At 40.2% G+C, this 22382-nt stretch overlaps 2 protein-coding genes across 8 annotated transcripts in view; one reads left to right on the top strand and one right to left on the bottom strand.

Annotated features, from left to right (window-relative positions):
* Positions 1–1661: 1661 nt before the first annotated feature.
* ntmt2 (N-terminal Xaa-Pro-Lys N-methyltransferase 2) lies at positions 1662–19109 on the bottom strand. 5 transcript variants are annotated; one of them, XM_008117823.3, is made up of 5 exons: positions 15849–17375; positions 11041–11216; positions 4429–4459; positions 3120–3323; positions 1662–2450 (listed from the first exon to the last, which is right to left on the bottom strand). In XM_008117823.3, the coding sequence occupies exons 1-5, from the start codon at positions 16009–16011 to the stop codon at positions 2161–2163; spliced, it is 864 nt and encodes a 287-aa protein (XP_008116030.1). In that variant the 5' UTR covers positions 16012–17375; the 3' UTR covers positions 1662–2160. The 5 variants fall into 5 exon arrangements, with proteins under 5 accessions (XP_008116030.1, XP_062833869.1, XP_062833867.1 ...); XM_062977799.1 differs by lacking the exons at positions 4429–4459; positions 15849–17375 and adding an exon at positions 18979–19109 and having other exon boundaries at positions 3120–3369; XM_062977797.1 differs by lacking the exons at positions 4429–4459; positions 15849–17375 and adding an exon at positions 18701–18960 and having other exon boundaries at positions 3120–3369.
* The window catches only part of kifap3 (kinesin associated protein 3), a 56370-nt gene continuing 53074 nt past the window's right edge, over positions 19087–22382 (top strand). For 2 of the 3 annotated variants that reach the window (XM_062977792.1, XM_062977794.1), the window contains exon 1: positions 19087–19225. In XM_062977792.1, coding sequence (XP_062833862.1) covers positions 19164–19225 — 62 coding nt within the window. In that variant the 5' untranslated portion in view covers positions 19087–19163. Of the gene's footprint in view, positions 19226–21688; positions 21847–22382 lie in introns of those variants that run through there. The other variant, XM_062977793.1, reaches the window with a different exon arrangement.

Raw genomic sequence — 22382 nt, 5'->3', positions numbered from 1 at the left:
CAGCAGTGACCAGGAATGCCTTTGCACAGTTAAAACATGAGCACCAGCTGCGCCCTGTTGTGGTTCAGTCTGATGATGATGAAAGGGGATTTGTGCAACAGCAGTTTGAACAGCACTTTGTTCCTGGGAATGTTGACGTTTCTGATATGCAGGTGGATTCAGAAAGTGTTGATAGCTTAGAAAAACATAAAACAGAGGACTGTGGATGCCTCTGAGTTTAGCAGAGATGCTGCCAAAGTTTGTGATAAGGATGATCTTTCATTGGAGTCTGAGAATTGTCAACAAAGACCAGATGGGAATGAGGGGGGTGAATTTGTGTTAGATAGGGATTCCAGGTTGAAATTGAAATCGGGCCCCAGACACTGTGAGAATTGGAGGCAAGCGTTTAGGGGGGGGGGGGGGTAGAGTTCAAAAGAATGTGTTTTTTGGTTACAAGGAGGTTTTAAAGGAGATGTAATTTGGGAAAATTTTAGTCAGAGCAACATCGCTGTTGAAGATACAACTCTTGCTTAGTTTCTGTTCATGCCTCGTCTCACGTGTTTGGATTCTTTGAAGCTCATGTTTTCTGGTTTCTTCGGATTTGCTTGGTTATTTTTGGGACTGTACTTTTATCTATAAACACTCTGAACTGTGTTTGATGGATTGCACTCTCAACTGGATTATTGCTTTCTTTACTGTTTTTTATTTAGTTTTGCTATTCTTTATCAATAAACTGAAAAACTCAAGCCTGCTGTGGTGCAGTGTGTGTGTTGTAGCAAGGTGAACCAGTGCTAAGGTGCGACACGCCCGTACCTTCAGACGCCAGACTTGGCCGCGGTCGTCCATGCCTTAGTCACATCCCGACTAGACTACTGCAATGCTCTCTACGTTGGGCTGCTTTTGAGGATAGTTTGGAAGCTGCAATTAGTGAAGATCGAGAGCTAGATTGCTAACTGGAACGCCGTATCATGAGATGACAACGGCCATGATGCTGCAGCTCCACTGGTTGCCAGTCTGCTTCCGGGCTAAATACAAAGTGCTGATTCCTACCTATAAAGCCCCAAACAGTTTGGGTCTCTGGAACTTCCTCCCTAAAGAAACAAAAACGGCTCCCGCCCTCCTCTCCTTTAAGAAACTTCTGAAAATGCACCTATGCATTTTGGCATATGGAGAGGAGGAAGACTAGGACACTAACCCATTGGAACGCTGGCTAACCCACTTGTATTATATGGCTGCTACGATACATCTTAAATACATCTTAAATACATCTTAGTAATTTTGAATGTTATTTTATCTTAATTGGTTTTAGGGTATATGTTATAATGTTTACTCATGTTTTAGTTTATTATATCTTATTGGATTGTTTCTGTTTTATTTTCATTTCGATGCTTAATTCTTCTGTTGTAAATTTATTTTTGTTACTGTGCATTATCCTGTATTATTTTTTATTTGTTTGTACTCATTTGAGGCATTGAATGTTTACCTTTTTTGTGTCTGTAAACCACCCCGAGTCCCTTCAGGGAGAGAGTGTGGTCTAGAAATAAAGTTTTATTATTATTATCCCATTGGAACATTGAGGAACATTAAGGAATTAAGGTTATGTTGTGTACCAGTTTTCAAAGAAATAACTATGTTAGTTTCGTGCACCATAAATATGGAAGAAAGTGGAGAGAGAGAAAGGATTGTGGCAACACCTTTAGGACTACCTTTATTTTAGCATGAGCTATTATTATTATTTATTTTATTTATACTCTGCCTTTCTCCCCAAGGGGACTCAAGGAAGCTAACAGCCTCACACCTTAATCAATTTAAAACAAAGCAAATACAAAAATAAAAAACAATTAAACATTACTGTGTGTGGTAGGTTTAAAATACAGTTGAAATACAATAAATACCATTGCAATGCATTTTCAAACACACACTTTTGCAGCATAGGCTTCAAGGGTCCCCTATACCTCTTACCCATCTCAATCATGAAATTCACTTCAGTGATCCTGGGCTGCAGTTGCTATCTTTTAAACTAATACTATCTTCTAATTTGACAGTGGGGGGCATACTCCTTGGAGGAATGATGCTATAAATTTAAGGATATTGTTTTGATTTTATTACTTCCTATCGATGATGCCTCTTCACTTTGTTTCAGTCCATTTCAACAGCCTATACTCTTTGTATTAAGGCTTACTACAACATCCCATTTCTGGTTTGGCCACAATTCTTCTGCATGGCTATCATCCAGATAGGTACACACTGCTCAGGGAAGCCCTCTTGTTTTTCTTGTCTCAGGATGGTGAGTCCACTCTTTACAATGAGGCTGTTGAGGATACTCAGATCTCGAATTACACTGCTGTCCAATGGGTCCAGGACACAACCTTGCCGAGCCACATTGTCCTTCAAGATGATAATTCCATTTTCCTTTAAGCCATTCTGACAGCGGATAAAAAAACCTAGCAAATCCTTGTCTGTCAGGTTTCCTGCAAGAAACATAAAATAGATCAAGATGGTATCCCCTGGATCAAGGGTCACCGGACTTAGGCCCATGAGCCAGATGTGGCCCTCCAAGGTCATTTACCCAACCTCCGCCCTAAAGCTTAGACTTAGAATTGCCCCTAACAATTTGAAGACAAAAAAACAGATTTTTTTGGATTCTTGTTATTGCACATTGGGCCCGCTTGCCATGAATCAAGATGGCATATACCTCTCCCCACATTTCCAGTATCCTGATATAGACATCACATTATGTACACTTATTACTCATTCAGACATGTTGAACAGGATCTTTTAGATTCATACTTAACTAGCTCTTGTTCCTGTTTAGCAGGCCTGGGTCTATCCTACTGTCCATGACATAACTTGTGCAATAATCTATGCATGGTACAAAGCAAAGTGGACGCCTTCTTCTTGGTTTGAATAGTTGATATAGTTGGTGGATTTAACAAGGGTCTCAAATTCTAACAGTCTGGAAAGCTGCTCTTATCAGTCCTGAAATGTCTAGTCCAGTGAGTAATTTTTTCATGCTGTGATTGGATCCATAGATATTTTAGCAATTGTATACAGTCTGGATCATTTGTAAACATGGCTGGGAACGTGCTCTGCCCATAATTTCTCATGCACATTGATCTTAACATGGTTTTAGAACTGACCTGAAACCCACTGAATCCAGATTACATCATATTTTTGGGGTGTAGGAGTAAACTGCTGGAGGCTGCTGCAATGGTACATGTTGACTTTGTGTTTTTGACCCTGTAAGTAGTTCTGAGCTTCAGTCAGAAAATTCTCCATCATGTCCACCAGCTCCACTTGCTTGAAGAAGGGAAGGAGGACATACTTGCTGACTCTACCAATACCTGAGCCACAGTCAAGAGCAAAATCAGTGCCAGCTTTGCCAGGTCCCTATAGAGATTATCAATTAAAAATAGTAATTAATAGTATGGTGAAACATTTTAAACTATTCATACACATTGTCTTAGTAGTCTTTGCAACTCTTTTCTATAAGATAGGGCAGCATTATCCTCCTTTAAGAGTTCAGTGGAGAGAACTGAACCAATCTGTTCCCTAACATTACCTTGCAAATTCACCCTAGAGATTTTCCAATTCACATTATAGGGACAAACCAGATATTACTATAATATAATGGTAAGTTTTGTTTGGTAATTTTCAGAAAGTAGTAGCAGAGCAGTCTGAATCATATTAGGACAACAGCATGTTTGAAGGGCAATGGGCACCAGCTGCATCTCCAACACAAATTAATAACTCAGCTCATATACAGGGATTTCTTATTAGTGTTGAGTGTAGTCTTGGATAAGTGTGTGTATCTCAGCCCATACATACTCATTCCACTTAGAATCGTTATTCAGATTGACAATGGCTTCATCTCCTTAACACTGTTTACATTTACTTTCCCATTTTGCAATGATGAGGCCAGCACCACCATCACAAATCAAAATGTCTTGGCAGGCCAAACCAGTGGTGGAAAGGAATCGAGGGTAACCACACTTCTGCAGATAATGGATTTGAGGTCTGTTGTCCCAGTAGCGGGGGTATGGACATCTAGTGTCTGACTGAGAACACAACTAACACCCTGGATCTCTAATACGGCATGGGTCATAGGAGCAAAAGAAACATAGACTTCAGATGTCAATGGTGCAGTGGCCAAGGTTAGGAGGAAAACAATAGCTGTCATTAGATTAGGAAAACAAGAAGACAAAGAGAGTGGGCAGGAGAACTGACAAATGCATCAAGGAGGCAGGAGCAAAGGATGAACAGCAGTTAGTTGGAAGCAAGAGATGGAGAAGCTCCATTCTCTATGAAAAAACATGACCAGGAGCAGTTTATGGCATAGGCCATGGACTGCTAATATTACAGATTAAAGCTAAAGATGAACATTAAACAAACCATTGTGTCATGCCCCTGCCCTTGAGAGTTCATCATCCAAGGGTGAAGCATACTTACCTGAGCAGATATCTGATAGGCCCACCCAGTCCTTCCCCAGTTCAGGATTAGATTCGGAGGAAGGACACATGAAATTAAAGGAAGGAACATCAAGAATTTAAGATATGTGGATGACACCATGCTGCCAACAGAAAATAACGAAGACTTGGAAAGTGAACGACAAACATGTAAAGGCAGCTGTAGCAACTCTGTAAAGAGGTGATTGAAGAAAATTTGACAGCAGCTAGTGCTGAAATGGCAAACATTGAAGTTGGCATGAAATCTCTTACAAAAGCGTAAATAGTATTTTAGTTCTCTCAGATGTTAATCTAAAAGTGAAAAGGTGATATTGGAGAAAACAACTTAAATGGTTTGCAGTGTACATAGTTTCCATTTATTTCACATATTAATGCAACTTGTAAATTAAGGGAACCTCCATCCATGTGGTGGAATTTTTGGGAGGATGTACTCAGTGAATGCTGTGCAAAAATTAACCTGTGACAATAAAGAAGAAAGGAGCCTGGGAACTGAGATTCTCCAAACTAATTACACATTTTGAAAATTGTAAGGAAGCCTTCAGCTTCATGCTAATATGTAAGCAATGTTTTAAATGTCTTCCTTTTAGTTTTATTTATATTCTTTCCTGGTTTAGTCTGACCGGAGTATTGTTGTTTCTAGCAATGTTAAATTATATTACTTTTATTTTACTTTTTCAAAAACATATTTGCGGTTTTGGGCCACAATTAAAAGTGCTGATTTGGTACCAAATGGGGTTTTTTATGGCTAGGACATCTGAAGTACAACTTGCAATCATACTCACGGGCCATTTCAGCGATCACAACAAACAGAGAGGTAAGGTTCAAACAGGGCCATTCATTTGTTTATATTTTAATTCATTTCTAATACCTAATAGAATGATATAATTGGGTACATTTGTAACCTGCCTTGAACCGTGAAGAAAGTCGAGCAAGAAATATTATTATTATTATTATTATTATTATTATTATTATTATTATTATTATTATTATTTCAGTTGTGAATGCCCCAAAGGTGACTTGTACTCAGGCATTGGTAGTATTGCACATTAATACTTGCCCGCCTAATATGGGTCTTACATCTTTCTACACATTTTTGTGCATTAGGGGACAGTATTTTTATTGATATAAGTCAGGGGTGGACAACTACATCGAAAAAGAAGTAAACTTTCCAGCCTCAAACATCTGTGCAACTTATACCCCCTTTACCATCCTTTCTTCTCCAAAATAGCAACCTGAAGTGATATTGTATCACTTACGGATGCATTTTGTAAGGAAAGGAGATACAATAACAGATGTTTGAATATGATGAGGATTAGGGCTGGGCTTTTTTGAGGATTTGAGCACATTTGGTTACTCAGGGCAGCATTTTCCCCAAAAATCATGCTGTGAAAAAAAAATTCTGGGAGCTTAGGAGAATTGGAAGGGGGTTTGAGGGGCTGCAAAAGTGGTGTCAGATCCTGGGATGTAGGGCCTGTCTGGAAAGGTCCTCGGTGTAACACTCAGGGCCCTTCAACACAGCCATATAACCCAGAATATCAAGGCAGATAACCCACAATATCTGCTTTGAACTGGAATATCTGAGTCCACACTGCCATATAATCCAGTTCAATGTGGATTTTATACAGCTGTGTGGAAGGAGCCTCAGTCATATTCTGGAAATTTATGCCAGGATCCAAAAATAGATAAGACTTCTCTGTTACTTAGGAAACAGTAATTCATCATCGCTGGTACTTTGTATATGGCTTCATATTACTGGTTAAGAACCCATCCAAAGATGTCACATGCTTTTAAGTTTCAAGTGTCAAAGAGAGGTTCACAGTTTAGGAGATAAAATGTTATTAAAATGTAAGGCAAGCTTACACATGGACTTGGCTCATGTTATATTAACAGTATTTTTAATATAGTACATTGTAATCTTCAATATACTTGCACTTTATATATATTATATCTGGATGCTGAAATTCTTATAAGACCTAAACAGTGGGTAATTGTCTTATTTGTGGCTCCTGGGATTATTTCAATTTTACAGACAAGACAAGAATTGACTAATAAATTAGGATTTCGCTAGCTCAGTTTGAAACAAAGGACTTCTGCTGCCCTGAGTGTTGATTGGTCCATATTGTAGCAGACTAGGATCTCCTGGTTAATTGGCTGGAACACACTGTCTGTCATTGTTGCCCATTGGTCTCTGGGTTTGGAATGAATTTTAATAAATTGTCATTGCTCAGTTTGAAGTTTTGTGGAAAGGGAAATAATGTATGTAAGTTTAAGATAATGGGTGCTAATAGTTGTTGTTTCCCCTACCTGGGTGAGGACAATAGTCCATGGTGGTGAAACAATGGATAGCAAAGGGTGTTAGCCGCCCTAAATGGGTTTTCAGGAGAAGGACAAAGGAAGGCTCTGGGCAACTTCTATGACCTTTGGTTTGTCTCCATTGTTAGGTGTGTAGAGAAATTATTAGGAGATTATGCCTATCGCCTGAAGAGGTGATGGGGTTTTTCTATGCTCCCCCTTGGTGAGTGTTTGTGAAACTTGTACGTCCACCCTAAAAGTCATTTGTGGAGGTAAGCTCAAATTATGTTTCTGGATGAAAGGTCACCTTGGACCTGGCTATCATGGATTAAGAATAAGTGCAGCCTACAAGCTGTATGGTCCACATTCCCTGCTGTATGGAATCATGAACAAATGTGAAGATCACAAAACACAAAATCTGAATGATCATTCAGATGCCTTTTTGCTGAAATCCAACCCATTTCTGCTTTCAGAGTGGGAACAGAAGGCACTCATTCCCTACCATGAGCCAAAATACCTAGTCCAAGTCCAGTCATCGAGCAAAATCAACATTTGCAAGACTTGCAAGGTTGATTTTCATTTTATAAAACACAGCCGAAACATTTGCTGGATATTATTGCTAATCGATTGATAGAAGTGTCAAAAACAGCCACTACATGGCAAGCTACACTAATTCTTCATGACCACTATATTCAGTGAGGGGACCCCAAATGGGGTCACAACCCATAGTTTAAGAAGCTTTTCTCAAGAGGGCATTAAAAAAACAAACATTTTAGCTCCACCCTGGATCAGCACTAAAATGAGTTCCTACAGGGAGTCCCACATCTACCGCAGATGTGAGAGAGAGTTCCCACTGTCTAGTAGCACCAAACACAGTACGTGCCTGGTTCATCCCTCGTTGTTGCAGAATTTGTGAGAAAGCTTTGATGGCCACGTAGGAACTGCAGTTAATGAGATGATGGTAATGCTCTTTCCAATGTAGTACTATTGATATTTTAACCTTTAAAATTTTGGTTCCATCTAATGAACATAGAGAGTCTATACCATGATTTCTTGGACCATAAATAACTTTTATGGCAATAAAAATCCCCATGCATCATATACATCTGCAAAGTGTTGAATTTCTTGAGCTTTTTTGTCCACCAGATGTTCTTAGGTTCTCTAATTCTTCTTTGGATCTCAGCCTTTACACTAGTGCAGATCTTTTTCTTAGTGACATAGTTGATGTCTCTTTGGTGTATTTGGAAGGCTTTCTTTTTCTTATCGATTATATGTTAAATCTCATTATCACTCTCATCAAACTAACCTTAATGTTTCTTAATTTGGTGCCCAATGGTTTGTTCTCAGGTTGTAATTATAGAAGTCTTCAATTTATTCCAGTGTTCCCAAACATTTTCAGGGTATTTCATGAAAAGATTATCCTTAAGTAATGTTTGGAGAATGGCTCAATAAGGGCCCTTCCACACAGCCCTTTATCCCAGAATATCAAGGCATAAAATCCCACAATATCTGCTTTGAACTGGGTTATATGAGTCCACACTCAGATAATGTGGGATTTTCTGCCTTAATATTCTGGGATAAAGGGCTGTGTGGAAGGGCCCTAAGAGGGCTCTCAAAGGACTTGGGTGTTTATTTTACAACTTATTTCTCTTCCTTGGAATCTACATTTGGGAGCAACTTGAATTTATTTAGAATAGCCAGGTATTCCTTGATTCTTTTTTTACCTGTTTTCTATTTCTTCTATTGCCTCGTCTGCTCCATATTGCTCAGGTTGAGTACTGGTTTCCTTTTGGGAGAAGACTGAGGCAAAGAAAGTGTTGAGCAGTTCTGCCTTTTCTCCACGCAGAAGCCCTACCATTTCCTTGTTCTTCCTTTTTCTATTAACATAACCAAAGAATTATGGTTTTGATCTCTCTGGCAAGTCTGAGCTCATTTTATGCTTTAGCCTTTCAGAACTTTTCCTGTGTTGGTTACCTAATTGTTTGAATTCCTCTCTGGTGATTCCCCCCTCCCTTTTTTTTCATTTCTTATACATGTCCTTTTAAAATATTGCTTCAGTTGAAAGTTCTTTGGATGTCTATTTTGGTTTCTTTAGGCTTCTCTGGTTTTTTTTCCCCTCCTGTTTGCAAAGATTCCTCAAGGATCTCACTTTTAAGAAATTCCCATCCATCATCAACTCCGTTCCCTTTTAGTATCCCAATCCATAGGATTACACTAAGTAGTTCCCTAAATTTCCTGAAATCAGCTCTTCTAAAGTCTAGAATGCACACCTGACTACTTTTAAGGCCCTTCTACACTGCCATATAATCCAGAGTATAAGGCAGATAATCCACATTATCTGCTTTGAACTGGATTGTCTGAGTTTACACTGCCATATAATCTGGTTCAAATAAGATAATATGTATTGTATACAGAGAAGGGGCCTTAGTTTCCCCTTTCCTCTGTATCACAAATTCTAGGAGAACATGGTCACTCCCACCTAAGGATTCCAACACTTCCACTCCATTGACCAGTTCCTCAGAGTTGATTAGGGCCAGATCCAGAATATCTAATCCTCTTGTTGCCACTTTCACCTACTAGACAATAAAATTGTCTGCAAGGCCAGTGAGGAATTTATTGGACTTTTATTATTGGCAGAGTTTGTTTTCCAACAAATATCAGAATAGTTTAAATCTCCCGTTACTATTATATCTCTTCTTTTTGCATTGTTTGGTCACTTGTTCAAGGAAGGCTTCATCCAGGTTTTCGGTCTGCCTTGGATGTCTGTAGTAGACTCCCACATCTTTTCCAGTTCTCCCTCCCCTAATTCTTATCCAGATATATTGTTTCCATTTAGTCTGTCTAATTCAGGGGTCCCCAAACTAAGACTTATTTTCCTGGACCCCATCCTAAACTTTAGACTTAAGGTCGCCTTCAGTCTGAAACAACTTGAAAACACACAACAACAATGCTTCCAATTAACTTGACTTTCTCATCAGCCAAAATCAGGCCTGCACTTCCCACTGAAATACTGATAAGTTTATGTTGCTTAAAATTGTTTTTCATTTTAAATATTGTATTGTTCTTTTGTGGTTTTTTGCACTACAAATAAGATATGTGCAGTGTGCATAGGAATGCAATTATGTTTTTTTTTCTTTCAAACTATAGTTCACCCCCCACCCAAACAGGTTCCTGCAACTTGGGCAGATGAAGCTCTTGCTCAATAATTGTTGTGTTGGCTGCAAGTACTGGCCACAACATCATATAACTCAAATTGTTCCTCAACCAACAACAGTAGTCAGTGGATGACAGTGCAGTACTATGTTAGGGTGCAAGTTCAGGCCCAATGAGGAGCTGCAACAGTGCCTAGCTTGCATGCTGCCACAACTAAGGATCCTATCAAGAGCACATTATCTAAAGTAATGTCATTCTAAAATCTGTCAATAAGTTACATCTTTTTTAAAGAATGATAAAGGGATCACTAAGCATTTTTGAGATTTACAGGCAGACATTGATAGCAAAAGATTTTGTAGACTTAGGCCTACTTCATCAGGTGCAAGGAGGAAAATGCCAAGGAACAGGCCTACATAATATGCATGAACAGTTGATGAAAGTGAATAGCAATAGAAATATCAAACATAGGTATGGTTGAGTTTTAACTGTTCATTAAAAGAAGGAGGAAAAATCTTGCTTAAAGCCGAAGCGTGGCGATAGTTATATGAATGGTAGAAGCAGTGATTGGAATGTTGTATGATGCTGACTGGGAACCAGAAAGAAGATGTGATAAACTGCACAAGAGAACCCTCACGAGGTTGGGGTGTTAACTAGTATTATGAGTAGTATGACAGGAAAATTTAGTCTCTGATCAATCCACTGTCAATAGGTTTGAATTTGTGCATATATTTTCCAGTTCTGCTATTGCTTTTTGCAATCTTCTTTTGCAGTTGTGTGTTTGTGTGTGTTACATGTACTCAATTCAGGATAAACATTTCTGTTTGTTTACTCTAATAGCATGCATCATGCTACATAGTATTCCCTTCCCCGCCCCCCAGGATACTAGAATTATACTACAATTAAGATTGCTTTATAAAATGGAATGAATGATTCTTACTGGCACAAATTGATCTTGAAAATGCAGATTTCTAAATGAAAGTTTAACATTCAAGAATATTTTTTCCAAAAAAAAAAAAAAAGTTTCAATCCAGCACAGAATACAGTGTGCTTCATTGTCTAAAATAAAGGCATAATCAGACAACCAAAGGATTTGGTATTACTCTGTACATGAACTTCAAAGATGCACAACTCTCTTAAGTAAACAACTCACCCCTACAAAATTCCTAAGGAATTCCCTAGAAGCCTCAGTATCTGTACTGGACAACTCGGCGTAATCTCCCATCATACCCTCTTCTGATGCTGGCACCTCCTTGTAGAAATTTTTGGCTCTGGCATAGAATTGCATTTCACCATTAATGACTTCACTCGTCAATGCATAAAGTTTCACTGCAAAGAAATAAGGGCAGCAATTTATCAAAACAATTGTCCCAACTGTGAGCTAAACTTTAAAAGTATCACCACTTAAGAAGCAGAGAAAGAACAATGGTAAAGTATATCTTGTATGTTAAAGGATAGAGAAAGTAGGGATTTGGGTCAGATACTTTGTCACACTTCTGAGCTTCGTGGAGAAGAACAACAATGCCAGGAAACACTCATTGTAAAAGACCATTAGGCAATGCAACAATGAATCAGAGAAGTATGGAAAAGTATTGGGTCTCATACCAAACCAGTACTTTTGAGATAGGAAGCAGGGCAAGAAGGAAGAAAATCTGGGAATGGTTTTTCTGGGATAACTGCTTATTAAATGGATTGATGCATTGGAATGAGTCTTCTAAATAAGATAAATCTTTGTATTTATCTTATTCAATTTAGGATCTGTTCTGATAAAGGTAAAGGTTTTCCCCTGACATTAAGTCTAGTCGTGTCTGAATCTGGGGGTTGGTGCTCATCTCCATTTCTCAACCGAAGAGCTGCCGTTGTCCGTAGACCCCTCCAAGATATGTGGCTGGCATGACTGCATGGTGCACTATTACCTTCCTGCCAGAGGTAGGAAGGTACTTATTGATCTACTCACATTTGAATATTTTGAACTGCTAGGTTGGCAGAAGCTAGGGCTAACAGCGAGAGCTCACCCTACTCTCCCCGGATTCAAACTGCCGACCTTTTGGACAGCAAGTTCAGCAGCTCAGCAGTTTAACTCACTGCACCATTGGGGTCCAATAAAAATTATCTTCCAAATTGTGATGTGTCTACCTGAGCTTCTAAACTTTGTAGCTTTCCGTAATACAATTTATAAAACCTACTGTTGATGCACATCATTTTTCACATTCTGCCTGCATTAAGCACATGCCTTTCACACACTTCAAAAGAGACCAATGTCCTGAGCCATGGATATAACAGACATCATTGTTGTTATTATTATCATTATAAAAGCAGACGGGTAAATTATCTGGTAAGATATAAAGGTTGAAGCAGATATTTACCAACATTAAAACTAACATTTTGAACATGCATATTTTTTATTCTCAAATTTGTAATTCTCTTTCTCTTCTCAAGGTAGATTGTGCCATCCTTAAATGGGAATTATGCAGGGACTCTAACCCAGATCCATAATAGCATAACTATGTTTCGGGTTTTGCAATGTAATCACTTCTGCTTTCAACAAATGTAATGTTCACCATAGTTGATACATTCTTATGTGGGCAGTGAAAACAATATATATTCTGCCACGTTTTCATGGGATTTATTTGTCTGTTAATTGTGCTATTTTTTGTAATGTGTTGTATTATTGTATTAAAGTGTATTGTTGTATATTTATCTGCTTTTATGTTGCTATGAGGCATTGAATCATTGCCAAACTGGAAGCCGCTCTGAGTGCCCTTCGGGGTGGAGATAGCAGGGTAAAAATGCAGTAAATAAATAAATAATTGTTTCTACGGTTTCATTTTTCTTTCTTGTATTGTGTGTTATTGTTGTAAACTACCTTGAGGGCACTTATGCAGGAGGTGTTCAAGGGCAGTATGTAAATGTCTTTATAAATAAATACTTAAATAATTTTTTAAAAATCTAAAAAGAGAGAGAGATCAATGGCACATCTACAGTGATGTATCACTGTGAAGGGGGCCTAGATCTCCTCTGTGGCAGCCAGGCACCACATAGAGCTGATGTAGGGTAACACAGGCAAAACTTTACCCATATTAACCAAAGTCAGGGGAAATTCAGGTGGCCGAGGGACACAAGATGGCACTTACTGATTCCTCGCCTTCTCCATGTTGCAGTGGTTTTTGTGTACAGCATGGGTCCTGCTGGTCGGCTGTTGCCTGCAGTGAAACCAGCCAGGGCAACAGGGCAAATGGAGAAAGGAGAGTCAATTCCTCCCCTCCCTTGCCATCCCATCACCCTGGCCGACACCACTGCAGGCAACTGCTTGATTGATAAAACACATGTCATGGCCATAAACCCCTGCAACAAGGAGAATAGGTTACTGCCCAGTAGCACTGAGCTAGGTTTTGCACTACAGGGCAGTTGGGACTCCGTCCTGCCTCCACAGCAACTGGAGGGGACTGGCTGTCACAACCATCCTGAGGCTGATATGATGAACGCTACACCAGATCAGCCTTGGGATAACAAATCAGTGTAGATCTGCTCCTAAATGCACTGTTAGCATCTTTAAATGAGAGTTCAATTTAAATGCAATTTTTCTGTCAATAAGAATGCCAGGTGCTCAAGCCAAAATATAATCTACAAATAAATGGAGATCAACATCTGCAGAAATAAGGGCCTGCCTGTTTGGACAAGAAGGTTAAACAGAACATAGTTTACTGCAAAGACAATGGTAAAAGGATCCTCAGTTTCATTCCTGAACTATTACTCCATCAACAAAATAAATGTTCCCAATCCACTTGTCACCTCTTGTTTAAGACAACTACCAAATTGATGCTATTAAATCTTTGATCTGCTACACATTTACATTATGTCTATCTATAGCAATTTTCACATCATCTGTGTAGTAGGATTTTGCAAAACAGATTATCCCCAGACTGTGATGAACAGACAGTAATGGTACAGTAGTTGTTCACTTTTAGAAAGTTTTGTTTCTCCTGTTTAGATTTTGTACACACTGTATATCAAAACACCAACTATACAATGGAAATAGCATCTGGCATGTTTTACTGTTTACTGTATGTATTTTCAGTAAAGGCCGTTAAGCATTTAGTATTATGCACCAGTTGTAAAATCATCAATGGTTATAGAAAGTAAACAGTAGAATGAATATGACAGAGACATCATCATGTGCTGGGGACAACTAATTTCTTTTGTACTACTTATATTTTGGTTTTCCATTTTTAAGCACCATCAGATGCCTGAAAAATGCATTTACATAAAAGCATGGACTATTCAAAACTTTGGAGGGGTTCAGGAAAAGCATCCTTTCAATGTGTACGACAGACACATGTATCAAAAGATCAAATGGCAAATCAGGGAATGTTTCAGTGACAAGGTGGTATGACTATCGAATATTGACCATTGTGGTGGGCTGCCCTCCTTATAAAGCAGCAGATAAATTCATGTTGTGTGTGTTTAAATGTTTGTATGTAATATATATCTATATTTTTCTCACACATAAAATATGTGTATTTTAAAAGCTGCTGCTGGTGGTCTCCCATTTAATTTTATTTTCCAAGGTTGGATGTGATCTGTGGTCAATACAAGAAATTCATTCATTTGAACTGCATAAATCTGCAAGCAAATCATTACCTGGCCAGTTGGATTGATAGATAATTTTCAGTGATAATTTTTAGTGATTATTAAATATTTGTGATAGAGATGTGAAGACCTGAGGGGTGAGTAACATCACCCTTTATTGTCAAACAATTTTCCCCAGAAAAAAATCAAATATGGATTATGAGACATTTTCTTCTAGAATGAGGAATAATATATTTAAGAGAAGATATTCTTATATTTAAACCCCCCAACAATATTTCAAAAATTATTTAGCACAGACACTTTTATGTAAGACTAAGCATACCCTGTTTCCCTGAAAATAAGACATCCCTGGAAAATAAGACCTAGTAGAGGTTTTGCTGAATTGCTAAATATAAGGCCTCCCCTGAAAGTAAGACCTAGCAAAGTTTTTGTTTGGAAGCATGTCTGCCAAACAGAACACCAGAGTATGCGGGATTGGTAAATGTACATACCATAGAGTGTTGTACATGGAAATAATGGTAATAACAAGAAATTCTTGATAAGGATTCATAGTTTGTCTGGTTATGCTGGTTTGTGATGACAACTACTGTACAGTATATAATGTTCATTTTTTGTTCAACAATAAATGTGAATTCTTCTTCATGGAAAAATAAGACATCCCCTGAAAATAAGACCTAGTGCATCTTTGGGAGCAAAAATTCATATAAGACACTGTCTTATTTTCGGGGAAACACGGTAGTATCACACGTCATTGTAGTTCTGGTCGTGGTTTCCTTTTCTCACTTCTTTTTATTGCAATGGGTGTTTTATATCTATTTGTTAGTATAGAATGTCATGTAGACAAAGTCGTTTGCTTTATTAATATTAATGTTTTCCACTGTTTTTATTGGGGGTTTTGCTTATTCCTCACAGACTGGCAAAACTAAAGAGGTATATTATAGCTCAGGTTTCCTTTTCAGGTGAGAGTTTTGTGTCTCTATTTTAACAAAAATAAAAATGCAAAGGTAAAATTAATTTGTAATTAATTTCTGAATAGATTGTAATTATAATATTACAATAATTTTATTCCATCCCAGGAGGGACATATGTAGCTGGCAGATTGGTATGTAAGACTACACAGAGTATCTTATATCGTTGCAATTCCTGATCTTGGTTTTCTTTTTATGGCACCAAGTACTTTATGTCTGCTTGGCACTATAGAAGACTAGAAAAAAACCAAGAAAATTAGCTGTACTAGTGCTTATGGTTTCTTCTATCTTCATTGATTGGTTGTCTGGTTTTTATTAATTCCATAGGTGAGTATGAATACATCACCTGCCATAAATAATGCACAAGATTTTCAGTAAAAGTATTGCTTTTCAGCTTACTCACCCAGTGGTAGCTTCTCCAGCAGATACAGATAACTCTGGAAAAAATCATTCCGGATTGCCTTGTGTAGCACAAAGGACATACTGTGTCTACAAAGTTCCTCATCTGTCTTGTGCCAGCGAGATCTGAAGGCCAAATGGGCTCCCTGATATTCTTTGCTGTCCATAATTTTCTGGAAGAAGCTACCTGGATGACACCCTTAGTGGAACCTGTCTGTCCTCTCCATGAGCTACGGTGTTATTTAAGACATAGCCATCTCTGTCATTCTATATTCGGGTGTATGTTTGCCTGTGGCTCCTAACACTTGCTCGGAATAATCTCTGAAGTGTCACACTCTGAACTAGCAGGTGCTGTCAAGTGATAAAAAGCCAGATTGCTTAGACAGTGTATCTGCTATCTAATAGGTCACTTTAATTAGTGTTTAAAATCTCATTAACTGCTACTTGAACGATTAAGGTCTCCTCCATACTAATAAAAATATACAATATTCCCAATATAAAACTTATCTCATTTCTCTCATAAATCACTAATGGCTTACGACCTCATCAGATGGGGCAATTTGCCCATTGTACGTCACTTGTTCTCCCCTTTCGCCATGGAGTCCATTACAAAATGCACATCAATTTCCGCCTGGGTTCCGTAGCAAAAAGGGAGAGCAAGCGGCATATGTCACTGCCGCAGAAACACAGGAGGCTTCCTGTGTTGCCTGGAGCAATGGGGGAAGCCATGCAGCGACTATTTCTCTTGTGGGATTGGGCCAGTGGCAAGTTGGGTGATGCGGGGCATGGAGCGATAGGTTCTCCATCCCCCATCCCCCCTGCTTGGACCCCAAGGGTTTGCCAGGATGCATGACGGGTCCCAAAGGTAATGTGATAAGGTCCTCCTCTGTGCTAATAAACTTTGCTGTTGTTGTTGCTGGCTCCTCCTTTGTGCGCTACAGTATAACCAGCCATTCTCCAGACAGTATCTTCTACCATTTTTTATGAACCAAAATCAAACCCAAACAAAAATGGAGACAACTCATTGAGATCCATCTTTGCTGATTAAGAACTCCCACAACTTATTTTTTTCTAGCAAATCACCAAAGCCCGAGCTTGTACTTTCAACTGGAGATCATATAAAACATTTTGAGAAAGCATTTAGCACAACATGTTATAAATATTGACCTGTAAATAGTGTGAAAATATTATAATATTGCAGTGTTTCTTATCCAGATTCAGCCAAGAGTTAAATTTGATTCTAAATCATGATATTCATGCCCCTTCTACATTGTCATATAATTCAGATTATCAAAGCAGATAATCCACATTATCTGTTTTGAACTGGATTATATAAGTCTACACTAACAAAGTTCAAAGCAGATAATCTGGATATTATATGGCAGTGTGGAAGTGGCCTAAGGGTCCTTCTACACAAACCAGGCCCAAACCAGTGTCCCAGGTGTTGGATCAGGTCTGTCTGGCGGCCAGAAAGAGACTCCCTAAGTTGCCTCAAACATGGCAGGGAGTTCCCACTGCCCAGCCATGCCAAACACTGTTCAATGCTGCTGGGCAGGAACCTTAACTGGACAACCCCCTATCCCAGCATCACAGTTGTCCTCAGCTTTGACATTACCACTTACTAGGCATCTATCGCGCCCCATCATGCACAGAGTAGACTTAGGGGGCATATTTTGTGGACTGCTTTCTATCTATAAAAAATAACACAGGCACAAAATGCTAGACAAATAAGAAAATATATAGGGTAGGCTACTATAAACAAACATTTGAATTGTTTGGTATGGAAGTCAAACTCTATGCGGAGTGACTTAGGAAGCTGCGTATATTTAGCTTGAAAAAAAGAAATCTGAAAGGAGCCATGTTTCAATATTTGAAAGGCTACTGAGGAGGGGCATACATTTGTTTTCTGCTGCTCTGGAGACTAGGATTCGGAGCAATGGATTCAAATTGCAGGAAAGGTGATTCCACCTAAACATTAGGAAGAACTACTGATGATAAGAGCTGGAAACTCCTTCTCTGCAAAGGCTGGATGGCCATATGTTGGGGATGATTTTATTGTACTTTTCCTGTGTGGCATGGGGTTGGATTGGATGTCCCATGGAGACTTTTCCAACCATATGCTTCTTTCAAAAGGTTGACTCTAATTAGGCAAGCCGGCAGAACTGGGTTCTCACACAGCACCAAGTAGTTCATGATGTGGGAAGTAGAACTACAGTCAGTCCTCCACATTCACTGAGTTTAAGGGAACCTTCTTTGGAAGTTTTTAATCAAAGACCGGATGGCTATCTGCTAAGAGTGCTTTGATCATATAACGGGGGGTTGGATTAGATAGCACTTGTGGTCTCTTCCAACTTTATGATTTTATTATTTGTTCAGGTCCAGACTTGTCTTTCATTTCTCAGCTAAAGGTCCTTTTAGTTTGAGTCTAGTTGGATCATTAACGACAACACTACTCTATCCCAGTAGTATGTTGAGTGCCTTCCCACTTGGAAGTCTCATCTTCTAGCACAGTGGTTCTCAACCTGGGGTCCCCAGATGTTTTTGGACTTCAGCTCCCACAGTTCCTAACAGCTGGTAAACTGGCTGGGATTTCTGGGAGTTGTAGGCCAAAAACATCTGGGGACCCCAGGTTGAGTACCACTCTGCACTATCATTTTAAATTGTCTTATCATAGGATTTTCATAGTAAAAGACATTTATTTTCTGCAGTTCTAAGACATGTTAGTTATGGTGTCACTGCCATTGTGTCTGAGAGATGTGCCATATTGTGACCACACACTACTTTTGCTGCCCAGAGATTATTTGGCACAGTCAATTGGTTTCTCAGCAAAAGTCTGTCTCACATGGAAGATCCTACCAGTAGCACTGCAGTCATCAGCATAGGGTTTTTCCTCACAGGAGCACATAATCATACCTCCACGGATAGTGCCATTGATGGAAAATTTCATCCCATTGACTCCAAGTAGTATTATTTTTAGCCATTTAAAATGGCCTTATATGCAATTTAATTGAAAGAAAATGGATCACCAACATTTCTCAGAAAAACAAGGCCATCCCATAAAAACCTTGTGAGTGTGGTATTCCACTCTTGATCTTTTAATATGAAAAACAAACAGAGAGATATAGCAGGATTACCCATTAATGCATAGATAGTAACTTTCATTTTGCTGTCAGCCAATGGGTCTCAAGATATTATACTGATGTCACAGTTCCTTGGTCACTGAGAAGATTGGCCTGAGTAACTGTAATGCCTCTTTTGCTGATGCTACTTAGAGTATCAGCACAAATGCCGGCTTCTGGCTAAACAGAACACGCACATCATGATGGGTGAAGTACCAGGGCAGCAGGAGATCTTTGATTCAGTGTTCAGCATTGTAACTAGGTAATATGATGACAGTTTCATCTTATTTTTAGAGATACTACTTGGCCACTGTAATATTATCAAAATGATTTTTAACACATTGGAAAATGGATTTTGGCTGCTGTTGTATACCTTTTGAGTTCATTTCTGAATTATAGTGACTTACAGGTGTCTTAGCAAGATTTGCTCAGAGGGATTTACCTTTACTTTCTTCTGAGGCTGTAAGAGTGTGACTTGTGCAAAGTCACCTACTGGGTTTCCATGGCTAAGCAGAGAGTCCGTTGCCAGGATATGTATTTACTGTGGATAAGAAGAGGCATCTAAGATTTCACCTCAAATGGTTCAGCAGATTCCCTGGTTGGCCTACTCATTTTATGTACAAGGTGCACTCTGCAAGTACGGTGTGGTGTTTGGAGGAGAAGTTGAAGGTGGTCATCAGAAGCTTGGTGTATTGGTTGCAATAGAAGTCTTCAACTGTTGTTGTTGTTTATCCATTCAGTTGCTTCCGACTCTTCATGACCTCATGGAACAGCCCATGCTAAAGCTCCCTGTCAGCCGTTGTCACACCCAGCTCCTTCAAGGTCAAGCCAGTCACTTCAAGGATAACATCCATCCATCTTGCCCTTGGTTGGCCCCCTCTTCCCTTTTCCTTCCATTTTCCCCAGCATCATTCTCTTCTCCAAGCTTTCCTGTCTTCTCATTATGTGGCCAAAGTACTTCATCTTTGCCTCCAGTGAGCAGCCAGGCATTATTTCCTGGAGTATGGACTGGTTTGATCTTCTTACGGTCCAAGACACTCTCAGAATTTCCTCCAACAACACAGTTCAAAAGTGTCTATCTTCCTTTGCTCAGCCTTCCTTATGGCTCAGCTCTTGCATCCATAGGTTACTACGGTTACTTTACGCCTAGAAATACAAAGTCTGTCACTGCCTCAATGTTTTCTCCCTCTAATTTCCAGTTATCAATCAGTCTGGTTGCCATAATCTTGGTTTTCTTAAATGTTTAATTGCAACCCAGCTTTTGCACTTTCTGCGCTCACCTTGGTTAGAAGGCCCCTCAGCTCCTCCTTGCTTTCAGCCATCAAAGTAGTATCATCTGCATATCTAAGGTTGTTAATGTTTCTTCCAGCCATTTTAACTCCAGCTTAGGATTCATCAAGTCTCGCACGTTGCATGATGTGTTTTGCATACAGGTTGAATAGGCAGGGTGAGAGTATACAGCCATGCCATTTCCGAATATTGAACCTGTCTGTTGTTCTGTGTCTGTTTTACTGTTGCTACTTGGTTGTTATACAGATTCCTCAGGAGACAGACAAGGTGACTTAGTATCCACATACCACCAAGAACTTGTCACAATTTATTATGATCCACACAGTCAAAGTCTTCAATATACAACAAAAAATAGCACCATCAGAGCAACTTGTGCTTTGTTGAAAATGTCTTGTCAATTCACAGTGGGAAACGCCTTGATGTAACCCGTCATTACGATAAAAGAAATCAGAAAGCAGAAGAAATCAGAAAGAAACTTCTGCCAATTGTGGAAACTATTGTACTTTGTGGCCAACAAGAACTGGCTTAAAGAGAGAGCGATGATTCAGGAACTATTCCCTGTGAAGAACCTTTGCACAATGATGGTCATTTCAGAGCCTTGTTGAGATCTCATACCAGATCAGGAAACACTGACCTTACTTACATAGGCGACCTCTCTTTATCAGAGTATGATGGTCCTCCAAGTGTAGTGTCTTGGCGGTGGGTACATAGGTGACTGCTTTGAATGCGATTTCCTGCTTCTTGGCAGCAGGTTGGACTGGATGGCCCATGAGGTCTCTTCCAACTCTATGATTCTATGACTGTGGAGTCCTATTCTTGACCTGCATGTTCTTCCACAGTGAGGACATCGGATTCCAAATGGAAGGCGGTCCCAGTCAGGGTTGGCTTGACGTGCCTTCCTTTTGGCACGTTTCTCCCTCCATGCGTGCACCTTCGAATTCCACAGCACTGCTGGTCACAGCTGACGTCCAGTTAAAGCACTCAAGAGCTGGGCTTCCCAGTACTCAGTGTCCGAGACACTGACGCCATAAGTCATCTGGGGGGGGGGGGTTCAACCCATTCTGAATTTTTTCTGGCTACGGGCCTAATAACAGGCATCCTCAAACTGTGGCCCTCCAGTTGTTTGGGCCTCCAACTCCCAGAACTCCTGACCATTGAACATGCTGGCTAAGGCTTCTGGGAGTTGGAGGCCCAAACACTTTGGGTCTACACTGACGATATAATGCAGTTCAAATTGCACTAGTCTGTTCTAGTCTAAGGAATGTGGCCTGCTGAATGCAACGCCAGGGTCCTCAGTAGCTCAACAGAATCACCTCACGAAGGAGAGGAAGCAGCCTCACTGGTTCGCTCTCGCCTTTGTCGCACGCGCCTGCGCAGAGCAACGCGCCGATTCGTCCCTCCAGCCCTCCAAGCCTACCTCTGCGCCTGCGCTTGAGGTGACGGGTGGCGCCTGCGCAACGCGTGCCCAATTTTCCCCTTCGCCTTGGCAACAGGGCCGCCTGTCACCTCTCTTCCCGCAGCCGCTCAGTCCCGTGTGCAATTGAGTGTGGCTTCTGGCGCGATGCAGGGGGAGGACGCGCGGTACCTCAAAAGGTAACGCCTCTCCTCAGTAAAGGAAAAGGGAAAAAAGGAGGGTGGCTCATTGATTGAATGGAGGGGAAGCCGGGCTGGGAGGGGGCTTCGAGGCCGGGCGTGCCCTGCTTGCCGCCTCGAAGCGAAGGGAAGTGGGAGAGGGCGGCCTCTGGCTGTGTATGAATAGGACGAGGTGGAGGAGGCTTTGTGTTTAGGGAGTGTACCCTCTAATTGTGTCAGCTCTGTGGCCCTGCAGCATTCTGGGAATCGTAGTTTAGGGCGGGGCCTTCGGAATTCTCACCTGCACAGGTCCTCGCCTTCCCAGACTACATTTCCCAGGATTCTGCAGGCGGCAGAAGAAGCCCAACATGGTTCTCAGCCTGATGTTTTTTGCCTTCAACTCCCACAAATCCTAACAGCTGGTAAACTGGCTAGAATTTCTGGGAGTTGTAGGCCAAAACACCTGGGGGATACACAGGTTAAGAACCACTGCACTATAGAGTAGTGTTAAGACCTCAGGTACAATGCATACTGACACAGTCCTGGGAGTGGGGTAG

Source organism: Anolis carolinensis, chromosome 4 (genome assembly GCF_035594765.1).
Source record: "Anolis carolinensis isolate JA03-04 chromosome 4, rAnoCar3.1.pri, whole genome shotgun sequence".
Lineage (NCBI taxonomy): Eukaryota > Metazoa > Chordata > Lepidosauria > Squamata > Dactyloidae > Anolis > Anolis carolinensis.
Note: the sequence above shows the minus strand (reverse complement) of the source record. Positions and strands in the feature narration are given on the sequence as shown.

Coding starts and splice junctions, on each gene's coding strand:
- ntmt2 (XM_003225441.4), bottom strand. CDS start 16,011: ATGGACAGCAAAGAATATCAGGGAGCCCATTTGGCCTTCAGATCTCGC. Junction 3,370..11,040: donor TCCTTAGGAATTTTGTAGGG/GTGAGTTGTTTA, acceptor TAATCTCTATAG/GGACCTGGCAAAGCTGGCAC. Junction 2,451..3,119: donor CTGGATTCAGTGGGTTTCAG/GTCAGTTCTAAA, acceptor TGTTTCTTGCAG/GAAACCTGACAGACAAGGAT.